Genomic DNA, 16,437 nt, shown 5'->3' with positions numbered 1-16,437 from the left:
ATAATAAGAGCTGAATGAAAATGTTTGAACAACATAACCTTCACGAAGTTGGAATCTATTGCAGGACTGTTGATTCGCATTTGTTTTATATCAATAATTTTGCATTTGTTATCATGCAGTCAAGTTGAGATTAGAATTTTTATTTCAAGACAGATCAAGAAATGAAGAATTATTAACAATTATATGAATAAATAACTGTAGACTGTAACACTGCTGACATTGCATTCATGTCCATCTTCATGTTTTCAGAGAGGTTAATAAGTGGTGAGCTGAGAAATTATGGAAGCAAATCGTTACCATATTTTCAGAAATGCTTTTTCATTTTAAGAATGTGGCTGCAATGTTTGATTCATAAATGAAATTAGTAAGCCTGCCACAGGAACTACCAGTCCTGCCACTGCCACAAATTCAGCTCGGCCCTGCTGCAATTCAATCAATTTCTCGGCACGATTGCAATGTAATGCAATGCAGACGTGCACAGCGCCCCCTACCGAACAAGATGGGTAGCTCGGTCAGCAGGGAGCTCAGGAAGAGCGGCTGCTGACGTCACTCTGCTGCGCCCGCAGCTCGGAATGCTTTTTCGTTTTTGAGTTCTGGGCAGTACTTTGCGGGCAGACCACGAAAACGAAAAAGCAATGTCTGCTTTGTTTTCTTTTTGATTATGGCATAAAATGTGCAGTCATGAAGAAGAAAATGCAAATAGGATGATTGATTACTAATTTTATTTATGGGTCAAATAATGCAGCCACATTCTTAAAATGAAAAAGCATTTCTGGAAATGATTTTTTATTTTCAAATTTTACATTTCAAATTGAATTTTGGTATCTATTTGCTGGGGTACATTTTGAAAAATAAATCTCAAATGTCATTTTCTTTTTCTTTTTAATTAAGTGAAAGAATGAGCAGTCTTGAAGAAGAAAATTAAAATGCAAATAGGATGATTGATTACTAATTTCATTTATGAATCAAACAATGCAGCCACATTCTTAAAATGAAAAAGCATTTCTGAAAATGCTTTTTCATTTGAAATATGGTAACGATTTGCTTCCATAAGAAATGACCAGGTTGGTGTACTTTGCCAGTCCTGTCAGTGATGGAGTGATGCATAAACTGGCAAGTGGAAAGGTAGAGTGCTGGAGTTCGCTGGGTGATGGAGAGGATGTCAAAAATAAAATTTAAATCAAAGTGATCAGAAAGTAATTTTTCCAATTGCAAGCATTACAACATTTTTTTCTGAAATTCCCTGAAGATGCCAAGACTATGTATGAATATAATAACTTATGTACAATCAGTGAAAATTGGGGGAAAATTGCAAAGGAGAGACCATGCCAATGATCAAGGTGTTTGGTGGGGGCTTGCTTGTTGTACAAAGATTCTGTTTGGCATTGCTGTTTTCTCTTTGTGTATTTTGTCTGGCTTTTACTTCCAAGATGCCCAGTATTGGACAGCACTTTATTTCTTTCATTAAAGATATGTTATGCTGCTGTTTTTAGTGTCAGCCTGATGAATCTGCTGGTTTCTTTGTCTTTGAACATCATGACACAAGTGGAGGATGCTTTCTAATAGACTTGCTTCTCTGTCTATCCATGGCATTTGAGAGCTCTATGAAAGATGCACCTGACCTTGTTTGAAAAAGCTCCTCAATTTTCTGGACCAGAATGAATGCCGACACAGTACTCCTGGTTTGAATTCCTTCAGTGTCAACAGGGTACCGTGCTCTCATTCCAGACTTTTATCATTTTGCTTAATTTAACTGGAGTATCCATCGCAGACGTTGGAATGTTTAACTTTATTAACAAATGTAAGATGGTACACAATACAGGTTTCGCTGTTGGTGAGATCAGGAGTACTTGTGTTTCTGATCAGCTGGTCTACACTCAGGCCAGGACCGGGAAATGTCTGGGAAATTGTCCAGGAACCCTGCCAGAAGACTGCTGTCATCCTCCTGTTAGCTTCCTGATTTGACTGATGTAAGAAACTGGCTAACGGAGCTTGATCTCAGTGCTTGGTGAAACTTCACTAGTGTTGGGGCAGGATTCATTTGCCTTATGCAGCTGAACATGTTTTCAAGACGGTCTGCAGTACTTCTTCCTGCAGGATCCTTCCTCCTCCTTGGTTCCGGGTGATGACAGCATCTGCCCTCAGTCTAACTTGGCCTCTCTTTGTCTCTGTAAACTGCTCTCCCTCAAAATGTGCATGTTGAGGGAGAGCAGTGTATTATCGGTGTATTTCCTTTCACATTTTACAATTTCATTGGGGCCCTGTGCATCTGACAGTAAAACATGTTGAGCCCTGATTGAAAATGTTTGAGTGTGCAGATTAAACTTACAGCACACAGCTTTCTCTTATTATGACCTCTGGTGATGGCAAGGTTGCTCTTGCTGACTTGAGCCAACCATTTTCTTCTTTTTTCAGTGTCTTTAGGGGAGCGATACATTCTGATTTCTTTCTCAGACCAATTGGTGCATCCAAATGCAGCGCAGCCAACCCTGGTAAGGCAATCACCCTCAACACTTTAATTAGTATTTTTAATGTTCTTCCAATTACTTCCTTCAAAGCAGCACATTTTACCACCTTTTTCAGTATGACTTTACAGCTGTGACAAAGATTGTTTCTGAGGCCTCTGAACTGTTGCTCTATTGTCGTTTTCAGGGAGGCCAGCAGATGTGGTGGTCAATGTCAAAGGGTTGAACCCTCATTAAGGACTTTTGCACATTTCCACATTGTGAAAATATGATTAGATACAGTTTATTGATACAGATGTAATAACTAATCAGTATAAATTTTAGTAAAAGTACTTCTTTATTAAACCTTGTTTTACATTTTACATAATATTGTATATAAAATGTTTGGTTAGTTGTTTCTGCACGCTTGTTTTGTCATTTAAAATGGTTTTAACCAGAAACGGTTTTATTTAAATTCACATTTTAATCAATTAATTACTATTTGACAATAGTTGTCAAACTAGATGAACAATCATCTGGGTTAAAGATGCATGTACTCAGTTCACATGAAAAATAAAAAAAGAAATATAAAATAACTGTCTTTACAGAAAAGAAGAATTCATCCCAGGTCATCAGTCAAAGCATCTACAGCCCCATGTTTTCCTCCAAGTCATTTAAAATTTAGATCAGCTCTGTCATTCAGCTTATTTTATTCATCTGATATCAGGCAGGGAGAACAGACAGACTGAAGGACATCTGCTACACACGGGGTGTTTAGGAGTAAATCTTAGAAGCAGTAATGTCGCATGCTTTTTTGAAGGATGTAGATCTGAAGGCCAGCTGGAACAGCTCTTAACCATGGGCATTTTTAAGTGTTTAGGAGTACAAGGTATAGCATGCTAGTGAAAATCAGAAAGAGCTTTAAAATGGGTAATATTACTGCTATTTGGTTTTCTTGACGTCCATAACATTATAAACAACTGTATACTGTATACATGCTTATATGCATCAGCGTAATGCATTAACAAACATTTGACTCTGACCAGAACCGCCCCACAGAGAAAACTCCACTCCCTCATTTGAATATAAGAGCATGAAATAAAAAGAGCCTGAAATAAAAACTGAAATTAAAGTCTTGGAAATATGTGAAGTAGCTTTACAAAATAAGTCACAAAATAAAACATGAGGGCTGCATGGTGGCGCAGTTGGTAGCACTGTTGCCTTGCAGCAAGAAGGTCCTAGGTTCAATTCCCAGCCAGGGGTCTTTCTGCATGGAGTTTGTATGTTCTCCCTGTGCATGCGTGGGTTCTAACCGGGTACTTTGGTTTCCTCCCACAGTCCAAAGACATGCCTGTTAGGTTAATTGGTCACTCTAAATTGACCTTAGGTGTATGAATGAGTGTGTGCATGGTTGTTTGTGTGTTGCCCTGCGATGGACTGGCGACCTGTCCAGGGTGTACCCTGCCTCTCGCCCATAGACTGCTGGAGATAGGCACCAGCTCCCCTGTGACCCACTATGGAAGAAGCGGTAGAAAATGACTGACTGAAAATAAAACACCATTATGAAATACATAAATGAAATCTTGAAATAAATAAATGACAAAATAAGCTAAAAAAATATATATTTTTTTTATATTTTGTTTATTTGATGGAATATTTATTAATAATTTAATATTAATAGTTTTTATTTAATTTTGAAAAAAATGGCTCTCCATACCCACATGAGAAATTCAGCCAAATAGGCTGAATGGTTAGTGTCATCAGTTGTTGTGTTCTTGTCTGACCAACGTGCAGAACAACACTCGGGAGCAGCATTATGAGTAGCAGAGCTTCCTTTAATAATTATTATAATAATAATAGACATTGAGCAGGTAGACGTCAGCAGGAACTGGTGGAGAACAATGAAACCAGAGAGTATAAATACTGAGGGTGGAGGGATCAATGAACAAGGAGAGCCAATCAGGAAAATCAGGAGCAGCTGGTGAGAGAGAGACAGCAGGCAACTGAAGAAGGGTGGCTAATTAACAGATGAGCATTGAATCCAGGGGAATAACAAAACATCTAAGTGAACAATGGAACTAACTAAAGAACATCAACAGGGAGGAACCATCTACAAGGAAAAACAATCTAAAACATCTAACACAGGAATCCAAGCAAGAATGAATGATGATGATTTGAATGAAGTAAAATAACAGCAACAGAAGTAGAGAAAATAGACAAGGAACTCAAAACCTAAGACTGGCAGATTATGACAGAGATTCGTTTGTCCAGGTTTGTGCCGTTAAATGTTTCGTTTGTGCTGCTATGGTCAGATATCAAAATTATTTTTTAGGTCCCATCTAAACCTTAGACATCTGATGGACGTGCAGATCATGTCTACTTCGAGACCGTTGGTCCAAGATCAATTCTGGACATCTCCACAAGGTCCACTTTTTGGACGTCTAAAACAGCAGCTACAGAAGACTTCATAAGGATAGATGCTGCAGAGCATCTGAAACATGCACCGCAAAAAAGTGGAGGCGGAGGACAGAAAGTCATCACTCAGGACTGATGGGTTCAAGTCGGGTTGTGTAATTTTATATATTTGTACTGTATATATGCAATAAAAAATAAAGTTGAAAATGTTTATTTTTGTTTTGTATGAGGTACAGACACAAGTTGTCTAATTCATTTTTTATATATTGCTTGTTTTTCCTTCAGTGTTAAGCTATTTGTTACAAAAATAATGATAACTGAAACCCTATGCACCTTCTGAAATGACTTTGCAGTTATGCACAGTATCAGGACTTTGAAACGATTGTGCAAACAACTGTCTGTTTTGAAAAAAGAACCACACGGACTTGGAGGAAATTGTTTTGTGGAAGACTTTTTTTAATGTTACGACTTTATTCTCGTAAAGTTACGACTTGATTTATTCATTATGACTTTATTCTTGTAATATTTCGACTTTATTTTTGTAATTTCCACCCAAACAAAGTCTCCATCGGAATATCCTACCTGTTTAATATATAAAGCTAGTTGATGCACTGAAACCCTCATCAGAATGTCCTACCTTTATAAAATAAGGAGGTAGCCAAGGGCGTAACTTTAGGTGTAGCATTGGGGGGTTAAGTTCTCTACCTAGTTCTTTATTTATTGATTCATTTACTCTTGTAAAAGGAGTCAAGCTAATTTTGCGATCCTGTTTTAGAAATTCATTCTAATGCTTTTACTGTAATTTACCTAACTTTACTGTTTTCTTTGTATTTACTCTGCAGTTTTTTTCTGTTCCACATCAGTTCAGCAATTAATTAAAAAGCTTACTTTTACTTCTTCTTTTTTCTAACATAAAACCAAATATTTAACATTTTTAGAGCACCTGGCTTTTAGCGCACCTTTACATCCAACCATCGCACTACACAAAGTTACTCCATTCAAGCAAGTTGCAATGAATAACAGCCAGAAAGCAAGACAAATCCAATCATTTAGACCAAATTATGGAAATTATTAATTTGGTACCACATTAAAGTAATTACAGGCTGATTCATGTGTTTCAGCCACTCTAAATCAAACCTCAGCTGACGTTATGGAAGCACTCTCCACTTCTGCAGGATGTCTCCATAGGAAAGTGTCCAGTGAGTATTCACTTTCCATTGCACCAACAATTTCAAAACTCTATTCAGGACATAGTGTTGCTCACAGTCCAGTTTGGTAATAATTTATTTACTTACAAGACAGTAGTTACAGACTCAATAAAATTTTTTTAGACTTGTCTGGTCTTGTGGAGTGTTCTAATGGTCCTCAAGGAAGGGAAATGTTGACACCCAGTAAGGTAAGGTAAGTTTATTTATATAGCGCTTTTCAGTAACGAGACACTCAAAGTGCTGTACATACAATTACAATACAATCACAAAGAAAATAATCACAGAGACAGACAGAAAAACTACAATCCTTCTGAGAAATCTAAAAATCTCTGGGCAACATTACAATGATACAGATAACATTAATAATCCTTTGGGTTTTACTGGTGAGAGCTGGTTCTAAACCAATCTTTCTAAAGAGGTAAATACAGGTCCTTCTCAAAATATTAGCATATTGTGATAAAGTTCATTATTTTCCATAATGTCATGATGAAAATTTAACATTCATATATTTTAGATTCATTGCACACTAACTGAAATATTACAGGTCTTTTATTGTCTTAATATGGATGATTTTGGCATACAGCTCATGAAAACCCAAAATTCCTATCTCACAAAATTAGCATATTTCATCCGACCAATAAAAGAAAAGTGTTTTTAATACAAAAAACGTCAACCTTCAAATAATCATGTACAGTTATGCACTCAATACTTGGTCAGGAATCCTTTTGCAGAAATGACTGCTTCAATGCGGCGTGGCATGGAGGCAATCAGCCTGTGGCACTGCTGAGGTCTTATGGAGGCCCAGGATGCTTCGATAGCGGCCTTTAGCTCATCCAGAGTGTTGGGTCTTGAGTCTCTCAACGTTCTCTTCACAATATCCCACAGATTCTCTATGGGGTTCAGGTCAGGAGAGTTGGCAGGCCAATTGAGCACAGTGATACCATGGTCAGTAAACCATTTACCAGTGGTTTTGGCACTGTGAGCAGGTGCCAGGTCGTGCTGAAAAATGAAATCTTCATCTCCATAAAGCTTTTCAGCAGATGGAAGCATGAAGTGCTCCAAAATCTCCTGATAGCTAGCTGCATTGACCCTGCCCTTGATAAAACACAGTGGACCAACACCAGCAGCTGACACGGCACCTCAGACCATCACTGACTGTGGGTACTTGACACTGGACTTCTGGCATTTTGGCATTTCCTTCTCCCCAGTCTTCCTCCAGACTCTGGTACCTTGATTTCCGAATGACATGCAGAATTTGCTTTCATCCGAAAAAAGTGCTTTGGACCACTGAGCAACAGTCCAGTGCTGCTTCTCTGTAGCCCAGGTCAGGCGCTTCTGCCGCTGTTTCTGGTTCAAAAGTGGCTTGACCTGGGGAATGCGGCACCTGTAGCCCATTTCCTGCACACGCCTGTGCATGGTGGCTCTGGATGTTTCTACTCCAGAATCAGTCCACTGCTTCCGCAGGTCCCCCAAGGTCTGGAATCGGCCCTTCTCCACAATCTTCCTCAGGGTCCGGTCACCTCTTCTCGTTGTGCAGCGTTTTCTGCCACACTTTTTCCTTCCCACAGACTTCCCACTGAGGTGCCTTGATACAGCACTCTGGGAACAGCCTATTCGTTCAGAAATGTCTTTCTGTGTCTTACCCTCTTGCTTGAGCGTGTCAATGGTGGCCTTCTGGACAGCAGTCAGGTCGGCAGTCTTACCCATGATTGGGGTTTTGAGTGATGAACCAGGCTGGGAGTTTTAAAGGCCTCAGGAATCTTTTGCAGGTGTTTTAGAGTTAACTCGTTGATTCAGATGATTAGGTTCATAGCTCGTTTAGAGACCCTTTTAATGATATGCTAATTTTGTGAGATAGGAATTTTGGGTTTTCATGAGCTGTATGCCAAAATCATCCGTATTAAGACAATAAAAGACCTGAAATATTTCAGTTAGTGTGCAATGAATCTAAAATATATGAATGTTAAATTTTCATCATGACATTATGGAAAATGATGAACTTTATCACAATATGCTAATATTTTGAGAAGGACCTGTATGTAGGGGAAAGCCTCTTGTGCCGAGAGAGAATGATCCTTGGGTTCGCTGGTATAATGCAGTTGTACTTTCACCTTTTTCTTTCATCTGAATTATTTTGCATCGCTTAATACTCTTTGGTTCTTTTTTGCTACACTATACAAGGTCAAATTCAGTTGTCAGCATATCTGGGAATGAATTACAACAGGTTTCACCTCGGTCCCTTATCTGTGAGTGAATCTCAAAGGGTTTACCTTGAGCTGTTGCAGTTCTCATAGAGAGGACTGCTTGCTTTTTCTAGTTAGAATGATTCGGCAGCCCTCCTGAGTACATGTCTAATGCTGTAAAACTGTTGTCCCTTGCAAGGTTATAATAAAGCTGATTCTGAGTGATAATCATCGGTCTCTGACTTGTTTTTAGTTTCATGTCGGTTTTGTATGTTCCAGGACATTGTTGTTCATCAGTCAGCGTCAAAGTGAAGTTATCAGATGTTACCAACGCAAGAAGGAAGGCGAGATTAATCTTTTTTTTCTTTCTGTAAAACAACATTGACATTATGATGAAGTTGTTATTTTACAGTGCCAGTTTTTCTAGTTTTCTACTATTCACCATTATTACTGGAGCTGTTAGGACAGATGTTTGTTTTTATAGATTAATTTCCTGTTTCAAGTGTTATTTTGAGTATGCTTAATTCATTCTGTTGGTTGACGCATACTGGTATTAAAGTGAACATGCAGGCCATGAGGTCAGCACATGATTAATATAGTTAATTAATTGAGAGAAGTAATGAACCATGACTTCTAAGAGGATAAGAAAGTGTGTTTGAAAATCAAACATACATAATACTTAAATAGAAGAGTGAAAAAACACTGTTTTGGAAAATTTACCCAAATTAAGAGGTCTGGACGACCGTCGACGTTTAGGCGATTCTAGGCGCAGTGGGTAGTAGTAGTTTCGTTAAATTATTAGTAGTATCAGTTGTACGTCATTATTATTATTATTAGTAGTACTTTGTATCTATTGCTATCTATGATTTTCTTGCATCATTGCAATTTTTTAACTTTGCAGAAAAGTTCCTATCCCTAAACCTTCCAACAATTTTTCTTTTGTTTTGAAATATTTTGAAAATACTGATTCTAAAGCAACACGATCAATCACAGATTTTGGCCTGTCACTGACGATACTTCAATCAACAACTCTGAAAAATTAAGGCAGCAATAATTGACCCCCTGTGAGTTTCACATATCATTACATATCAATTTTATCAATGTACAAAGCTGCAGTTTGTTTTTCAGGTCATAATGTTATTTCTATAGTGTTTTTGAAATTATAAAGTAATATTGGAGTTTATACATTGATAGTCGAACAGAAAATCAATTAAAGGTTCTGCATATTCATGTCGTTTAACCGACCTACATGTCTACACAGAGAGCTGTACTCTACATTAAATTGCATTTGCCATAATATTCATGTATGAAATTTGGCATTCACAAAGAACTGCTTCGATGTATTATATTGTAGACCTATATTAAAGATCTATGCTCTGCGTGCAAAGAATATATTTGGTCAGCTGGACGGACTTTTACTCCCTTTGACATCTGTAAAGTTATAAAAACATCCGCTGCCCCATACAGGAGTTACCAGAGCAGGTCTTCTGCAACCATCTCACCCAAACCCCAGTCAATCCTCCTTCAGTACAACCATGAATCTTGTTTGTAATTTGTGCTCATTGGTAGCTGCATATTCAACATCCTTTGTCCAATATGTCCACCACTCTTCCTCTGCAGAGGTCCAAATATGTCCAAAACTGTAGAGGTTCATTTCTCCAGGGGCAATATTTGAAATTACTCTGATTCTGCCTTTAATTACCTGAACGTTTATTCAAAGTCCTTTAGAACAAATTTTAACTAGAATATTTCAAATGTTTTTTCTTTAACTGTATCATTTGAGTTGATACTAAAATCTATTTCAGAGAGCATGTGAGACTTTAAATCATGATAATCGTAAATATGACCGAAAAGTTGCTTTTTAGCAGACATGTTCTTCAAGTAACCATGAGATGCTCCAATGTTCTGTTCTGTAAATTTATTGAAGAAATCTGTCTATATTAGTGAGGAGGTATATTACAAAAAGAAAAATAAACAGAAAAAAATGGGATGAAAACCAGACCTAAAACAGAACAGGCAAAGACTGTTTATATTTTACAGAGAGAAAACATACGCTCAGGTTAAGTGTAAAGTAATTGTGAAAAACATGCAGAGCAACTCTCTGTCTTTTATTTGTCACACAGTATCATAATCTCTTCTCTCTGAACACTCATTTCTTTTTCTCCTCATCCTTCTTGCTGTCAGACTTGGAGCCTGTTTGGGATGCCAGAGAGCCCATGGCGTTTCGGATGGCCTCATTGTTGGGGTCGACCCCAGGGAGGTTCTCTAAAACGCTTTGCAGGAACTCTGGATCCTGCATTACATCATAGTCCTCTTCATCCTGGAGATAAAGACAACAAGCTTATTACCACGTGCTTTTCCCAAACAGATTGAGGATCTTATTTAACACTGAAGCTGCCCAGTCTGACCTTCGCCTCACGGGAATCCATGTCAGCACCTGTGTCCATCTCCTCAGCGACAAATTCTGCAGGGAGGGGAAAAAAAGAAAGATTGGGCAAAACAAAAAAGATATGATATTGACTGATGCAGGAATTTTGATCTTTTGACCAGGTGTATGTACTAGAAATAGTTCTATAAATGGAGCAGAAATTTACAATCTCAGTCACAAATGTCCACCTTCTCACTATGGCCATGAATGTCTTACCAATTTGTTTCAGAGTGGACTTTGGAAAATAAAGATTTATTATACTGTGAAAAAAAAAGAAAGTTGCACTGTGACCACCTGCTTCAGTAGCCATCAATAAGCTCAATAAGAGTTGGCATAATTCAAGCTTGGACCCATATGGCTAATCCAACAGACAACGGTACCAAACATGCATCAGAACTGGGTTTGAAATGGATAAAGCCGTTTGATGTTAAGTTTCTGGAATTACCCTGATATCAACTCTGAGGAATATACTTAAAAACAGAGATTGTGACAGGACTTCAATCCTTTTAAATGAGCTCTACCATTTATAATAAAAAGAGTGATTATTCTGTAACTTTATAAGGCACATTTATTCAAATAGCAGGGTTTATATTTGTGCCTGTAGGTATAATACTGACTCTGTGTGGATTAGAGAAAATGAACACTAAAATTCCAAGATGTGCACCACCCAGGTCTGGTGTTTCAAATCACTTAAGTTATATGTTGTGTTATCAGGGATAATGCCTGAGATGAGTGTATGTAAACCTCTGGCCAGAACTGCGGTTGACATATACAGGTACTGTGTTTTAGAAATGAAGGCTGAAAAAAAAACAGAAAGTTATGTTTTTTATGAAAATCTATGAAATCAAAAATCTATTTCTGAACCTGCTCCTGCTCCCTGCATGGACATCTGCAGAGCATAGGCGATCTGTTCTTCCTCTGTCATGCGGCTGAAGTCTGGCAGAGCAGGTGCAGCCGAGTCTGCATGTGAAACTGACATCTTCAACAGGGCATCCTCGGACTCTGGAGCAGACAGGAAAACATGCAGCATTATTTGCACGTTCACGTTCGTCTGTTCCTCTAAGTGAAAATGAGCAGATAGAAATGATAGAATCTCAGCGTTATGCGAGTTTTCTCACCGTCTGCTACAGGGGAGGAAATGTTGGCTTCAGCCGCTGATGCAACAGCAGCCCTGCGAGCCTCATCCTCCTGTCTTTGTCTCTGTTCCTCCATGGAAACACGAAGAGCCTGCAAGAGTCAAGACACTTTAAAAATGGCTGATTATCAATTCATCTTCAAAAATGTTTTAGTGTAGTTCTCGAATTGTCTCCTACCAGGGCCAGCTCCGGGTCTGCACTGGGATCCACTCCAAACTCAAAGTCACTGGCACCGAGACCCAACACGGCGCCTCCTTCCCCTGCCAGGATTGGTGAGGAAAGCAAGGCATCTGCCAGACTGGGCCCTGGAGGTACCGTGACCAGGTGGGAGCCTGCTCCCTCTTTGCCATTAAGTGTATTGATGAAAGCTGTCAGCTTCTCCGTGTTCATCTCCTGCAGGGGACAGAATGATTCAGGAAGATCGACTGATCCAAACAGAGCCAACAGGAACCACAGCATGTAGGAGGCTGAAGAACCTGAGTGTGAAGCTTTAAAATTACCTCCTCGCCAAAGTTAATGATGTCCACACTGACTTTTTCCTTTTTCAGACGCTTTGCCATTTTGACCAGCTACAAGAAAAAGGAACCACTTCAATCTATATAAATAAACTTGACTTGAAAGCCTGATAGATTTAGAAGTACACTAGATTCTCAAGAATAAATGCCTGCTCAACGAGACACTGCAGAGCAAACCTAAACCTGTTGGGTTACATTGTTAAACTCTCAGGTTTTTAAGTTCTTCAGTCAATCTATGTTCAAAATGCATTCAACAACTAATAACACATCAACTTGAGAAGTTTATATCAGGATTGAACTCACTTCTTTTTCGTTGTCCTCCACCGGGCTGCCCACAAAGGCAATAATTCGCATCTTGTGGTTCTTGCCCTGCCTGTGCTTCAGCGCCAGCTGCAGACAGAGAGAGAGAAACCTCTTCAACAAAAGGCCAAAAAGAGACCAATTCAGCTTATTGACTGAGGTGTCAGAAGCAAATCTAAAAGCACCGACTGCAACAAAGTTTTACTGTGTTTTGAAATGTCATAACAAGTGAAGCACTAATCCAGGGGTTCCCAAACGTATCAGCCTGTGACCCCCAAAATAACTGTGCCAGGGACTGGCAAACATCTAAAAGTATGTTATTTGTACACTGGATATGTATTTATAAAATAGAGTGAAATAAGTATGTGTATTTCTAAATGAATTTATTTTTTTAAATGACATTTTATTATTTAATTTCATATTTAATTTCATTATCTAATGGCACATTTCATGGTATATTTATTTATTTCTGTATATATTTGTTTAATTTTGTCCCTTCTGGCCCCCCGTACACCTCAGCAGTCACATCACCATCATTCTGAGATCACCTGGTGACCCCCCACTTGGTGCCTTGTGACCCCCCCCCAGTGGGTCCTGACCCCTGCTTTGGAAACCCCTGCTCTAATCAAGTGGTTTTACCATCATCGGCTCCGATCAGTGATCAGCAGGTCCATTAATGATGAATCCGATTTTGTCCCTGTTCACTAAATGCATCAAAACAAACAAAAAAAACAACATTTTTTCTGTCTGTTTGCACATCAATCACCAGCAGGTTCCTTAATGCTTTGTTTTGAGTTTAGTAGAAATCAGATACAGCTTAGGTAGAGATGTTTGGTGCATAAATGAAGATTTTCCTATAATTCCTACAATTTCTATTGGATTCAAAACTACTACCTCCATAAAAGAATCAGTGGCAATTTTTTTTCTTCAGGGTTAAATATTTGTTAAATTTAATTGTTGTATTACAAATGAGTTTGTATGTGTTACAGCTCTTTGGGGTCGTGTAACCGTATTAGCCAGTAAGCCAGATCGGTGCATCTCTAATTATAAAACAGGAAAACCACAAATGCAATAAATAAACAGAAAATACCCATAGTGCATTAGGAGAAAAGAGGCTTTATGTGTCGTGCGTTCTCCTCCCAAAGGGAGATACAAATCATCAAATTGAACTCTTTAGTGAACAGCCATTTCACTTCTTATAGTGGCATTGAACTATATAGAGCATGTACTGGTTTTACAATACTAGAGTAAAAATGTAGTCATGACTGGTTCCCATAGGAACACCGCCCAGTAAACCAATTATAGACTCACATGTGCCACCCGGATGCCAGTGCAGAAACTAATGTTTCCTCGAGGCTGCACAGCATGTAGCTTGGACAGTATCCTCCCTGTATCAGGAGTCAGGGTGGTCAGCACTTCACAGTTGCTGCACGGGGGACAGAACAGCGGCTTTGTAAGAGAACGTTTTAAATGTCAGTGCACAAAGTAAAGCACAGTCCTCCTCACTTTGCCATAGTGATGAGGCCCACGTTATTTTCAGGGTTGCTGCGGGTCTTGGAATGACAAACGATATTAACTGCGTCCTGCTGAGCCTGCAGTCTGGTAGGAAGAAAGTCTCCATTTCGCATGTACTCACTGTTGTCCACACTGAGGGGAAAAAAGTAAATGAAACCATGGACTGTGTTAGAAATATCCTTAAATTTCACAGATTAGGCGAGTAATGGCTACAGAGTAATTAAAACATCACATAGATAAGTGAGAAATTAAAAGCAAAAGAAAAATCAACATCAACACATTTTATTAGGGTGTGAAGGGAAAAATGTAGAGATTGGGTTTGGCTCCAGTAGTGTCTAAAAGGTAATGAAGAGATTTATCCTTAGATGCTCCCATCCTATCCGATCCTCATACGCCCAAAGCTGTGTCTGCTATCTTGGAACAATCTTCTTCCCAGCGCAGGCTGGACTCTGCTACGGCTGCTCCTTGGGACCAATCATTTTTGTGCTGTTCTTGGAAAGCATCTCAAGGTACAGTCCTGGAGGAAGGTGCCTGGTTTGAGAACCTCAGGAGCTCAACTTTGCTTTTCGCAGATTATGTGGTTCTGTTGGCCTCTTCAGGCTACGGCCTCAAGAGGAGTTGTTTAAGTATCTTGTTCACAAGTGATGTTAGAATGGATCGGGAGATGGACAGACAGATTGGGGCTTCGTTGGCAGCAACGCGGCGCTGCTCTGTTCTGTTCTGGTGAAGGAAGAGCTGTGCCAAAAAGCAAAAGTCTTGATAAACTTTAATCCTCACCTGTGGTCTGGGTTTCCATCGTGGACCTGTTACTGCCACTAACCAATCTTGGATAAATGGATTGATGGATGCAGCATGGGGCACAGAGTAATGCAGCCCTCCATCACCCCCACTCGTTGATGAGCACTGTTGGTCAGCTGGCTAAAAGAAGGCAGCTAAACTTTTTCCTCTCCTAAATTTGGTTGTTTTGAAAATTTCCAGTTGTGAAAAACAGAACAATTGGCAGGTCTGTTCAGCCACCAGATTGCAGGCTGACTCCCTGAATAGCTAGCCCAACTAATTAACTTAATAATGTCTTTTTTTATTCTTGTGTAACCACATAAAGACAAGAATGCCTAAAAGGTATAATAGGCAGCACAATAAGCACCAGAAAGGTTCTACAAAAATTGAATACACGTTTCTTGAGTTGATCATTGTCAGTATAAATAACGATTCTCATGACGATAAACATTTTTTTAAAAGACAATAATAAATAAATAATAAAAGACCAGTCGCCATCTCTCGTTGGGATCGTATGGGTTTCTCTGACCTATATGTAAAATGCATTATTGCTGTTCGTCCAGTCCAGGTGAACACCCAAGTGGGTCAGATCCAGTCACAGCGAGTCTCCATTTTCAGGTTCTTCCTTTGTCTTCTAAATGCATCTCTAATGAGAATACTGGCTCAATTATCCACAGGAAAATAATAATAAAAAAAAACACATACGTAGTCATTTCAATATTGTAGGGCGAAGATCTTGGGCAAACTAATCAACGTGAAGATACGAGTTTAGATTGCGTCACTCCTGATATTATTTGGTATTTAAGCAACAAATGTATACAATAAAGGGACATCTTTGCCAATTTCACACGGCATACAGCTTCCGTTGAAAAGTAATATGCTTGTCTGCTTGGCAGAATAAAGGTAGAAACTTGTCCCGGACGTCCAGCATTACATGTTCTGATTACAATGACAGGGGCTTTTGGTTTTGTTAGCTAGCTAAGGCTAACGCGTTCATTAAAAAAAAAAAAAAGCGTTTTCCTTCAACGACGGAAACAAGCTGAACTGTACAGTTCGGTTACAGAAAGCGCCAGGTAGAAGCAAAATATACATAAAGATTTTTACCAAACAAGAAACTTGTAAAAAGACCATATTTGAAATAAAAACGGTAGCATTTAGCAGTGGCTAAGAGTGACTCAGTGGTGGCATAAAATCCTAAACAAAGCACGTAAACGCGAAACTTATGAGTAAAATAACAACTAGGACAATTGTTTATTTGATTTTTCATGTTATAACCTCATCCAAACTAAGGCAGCATTTAAATTATTCAATTAATACACATATCTCAGATTTCTTACCAGACCATAGTACTTTCAAGCACCATCTTGAAATCGACTACGTCGCATACGTCAGCGCTATGGCTCCTGGGTAATGAAGTTGTTCTTGCCAAGCTACCTACTTCAGGTGACTGCAGTAAAACGTTTTGTTATTTAGCATTACGTTGAATTTCACAACTTATATACAGATCAGTGTATGG

The 16,437-nt window shown here is 38.9% G+C and overlaps 1 protein-coding gene across 1 annotated transcript; it reads right to left on the bottom strand.

Annotated features, from left to right (window-relative positions):
* Positions 1-10,153: 10,153 nt before the first annotated feature.
* LOC124862977 (26S proteasome non-ATPase regulatory subunit 4-like) lies at positions 10,154-16,373 on the bottom strand. The gene is made up of 10 exons (XM_047357202.1): positions 16,259-16,373; positions 14,136-14,276; positions 13,941-14,055; positions 12,633-12,719; positions 12,315-12,383; positions 11,992-12,207; positions 11,797-11,905; positions 11,543-11,680; positions 10,659-10,714; positions 10,154-10,570 (listed from the first exon to the last, which is right to left on the bottom strand). The coding sequence occupies exons 1-10, from the start codon at positions 16,282-16,284 to the stop codon at positions 10,400-10,402; spliced, it is 1,128 nt and encodes a 375-aa protein (XP_047213158.1). The 5' UTR covers positions 16,285-16,373; the 3' UTR covers positions 10,154-10,399.
* Between the last annotated feature and the right edge of the window lie 64 nt (positions 16,374-16,437).

The sequence above is a fragment of the Girardinichthys multiradiatus genome, chromosome 3 (genome assembly GCF_021462225.1).
Source record: "Girardinichthys multiradiatus isolate DD_20200921_A chromosome 3, DD_fGirMul_XY1, whole genome shotgun sequence".
Taxonomy (NCBI): domain Eukaryota; kingdom Metazoa; phylum Chordata; class Actinopteri; order Cyprinodontiformes; family Goodeidae; genus Girardinichthys; species Girardinichthys multiradiatus.
The sequence above is the reverse complement of the archived record's forward strand: the minus strand, read 5'-3'. Positions and strand labels throughout refer to the sequence as shown.

Excerpts from the sequence above, each read along its gene's own strand:
- LOC124862977 (XM_047357202.1), bottom strand. The coding sequence starts at position 16,284 with ATGGTGCTTGAAAGTACTATGGTCTG. Across the intron at positions 12,384-12,632 it reads TGGAGGACAACGAAAAAGAA|CTGGTCAAAATGGCAAAGCG; the intron begins GTGAGTTCAATC and ends TTTTTCTTGTAG. Across the intron at positions 10,715-11,542 it reads CATGCAGGGAGCAGGAGCAG|AATTTGTCGCTGAGGAGATG; the intron begins GTTCAGAAATAG and ends CCCTCCCTGCAG.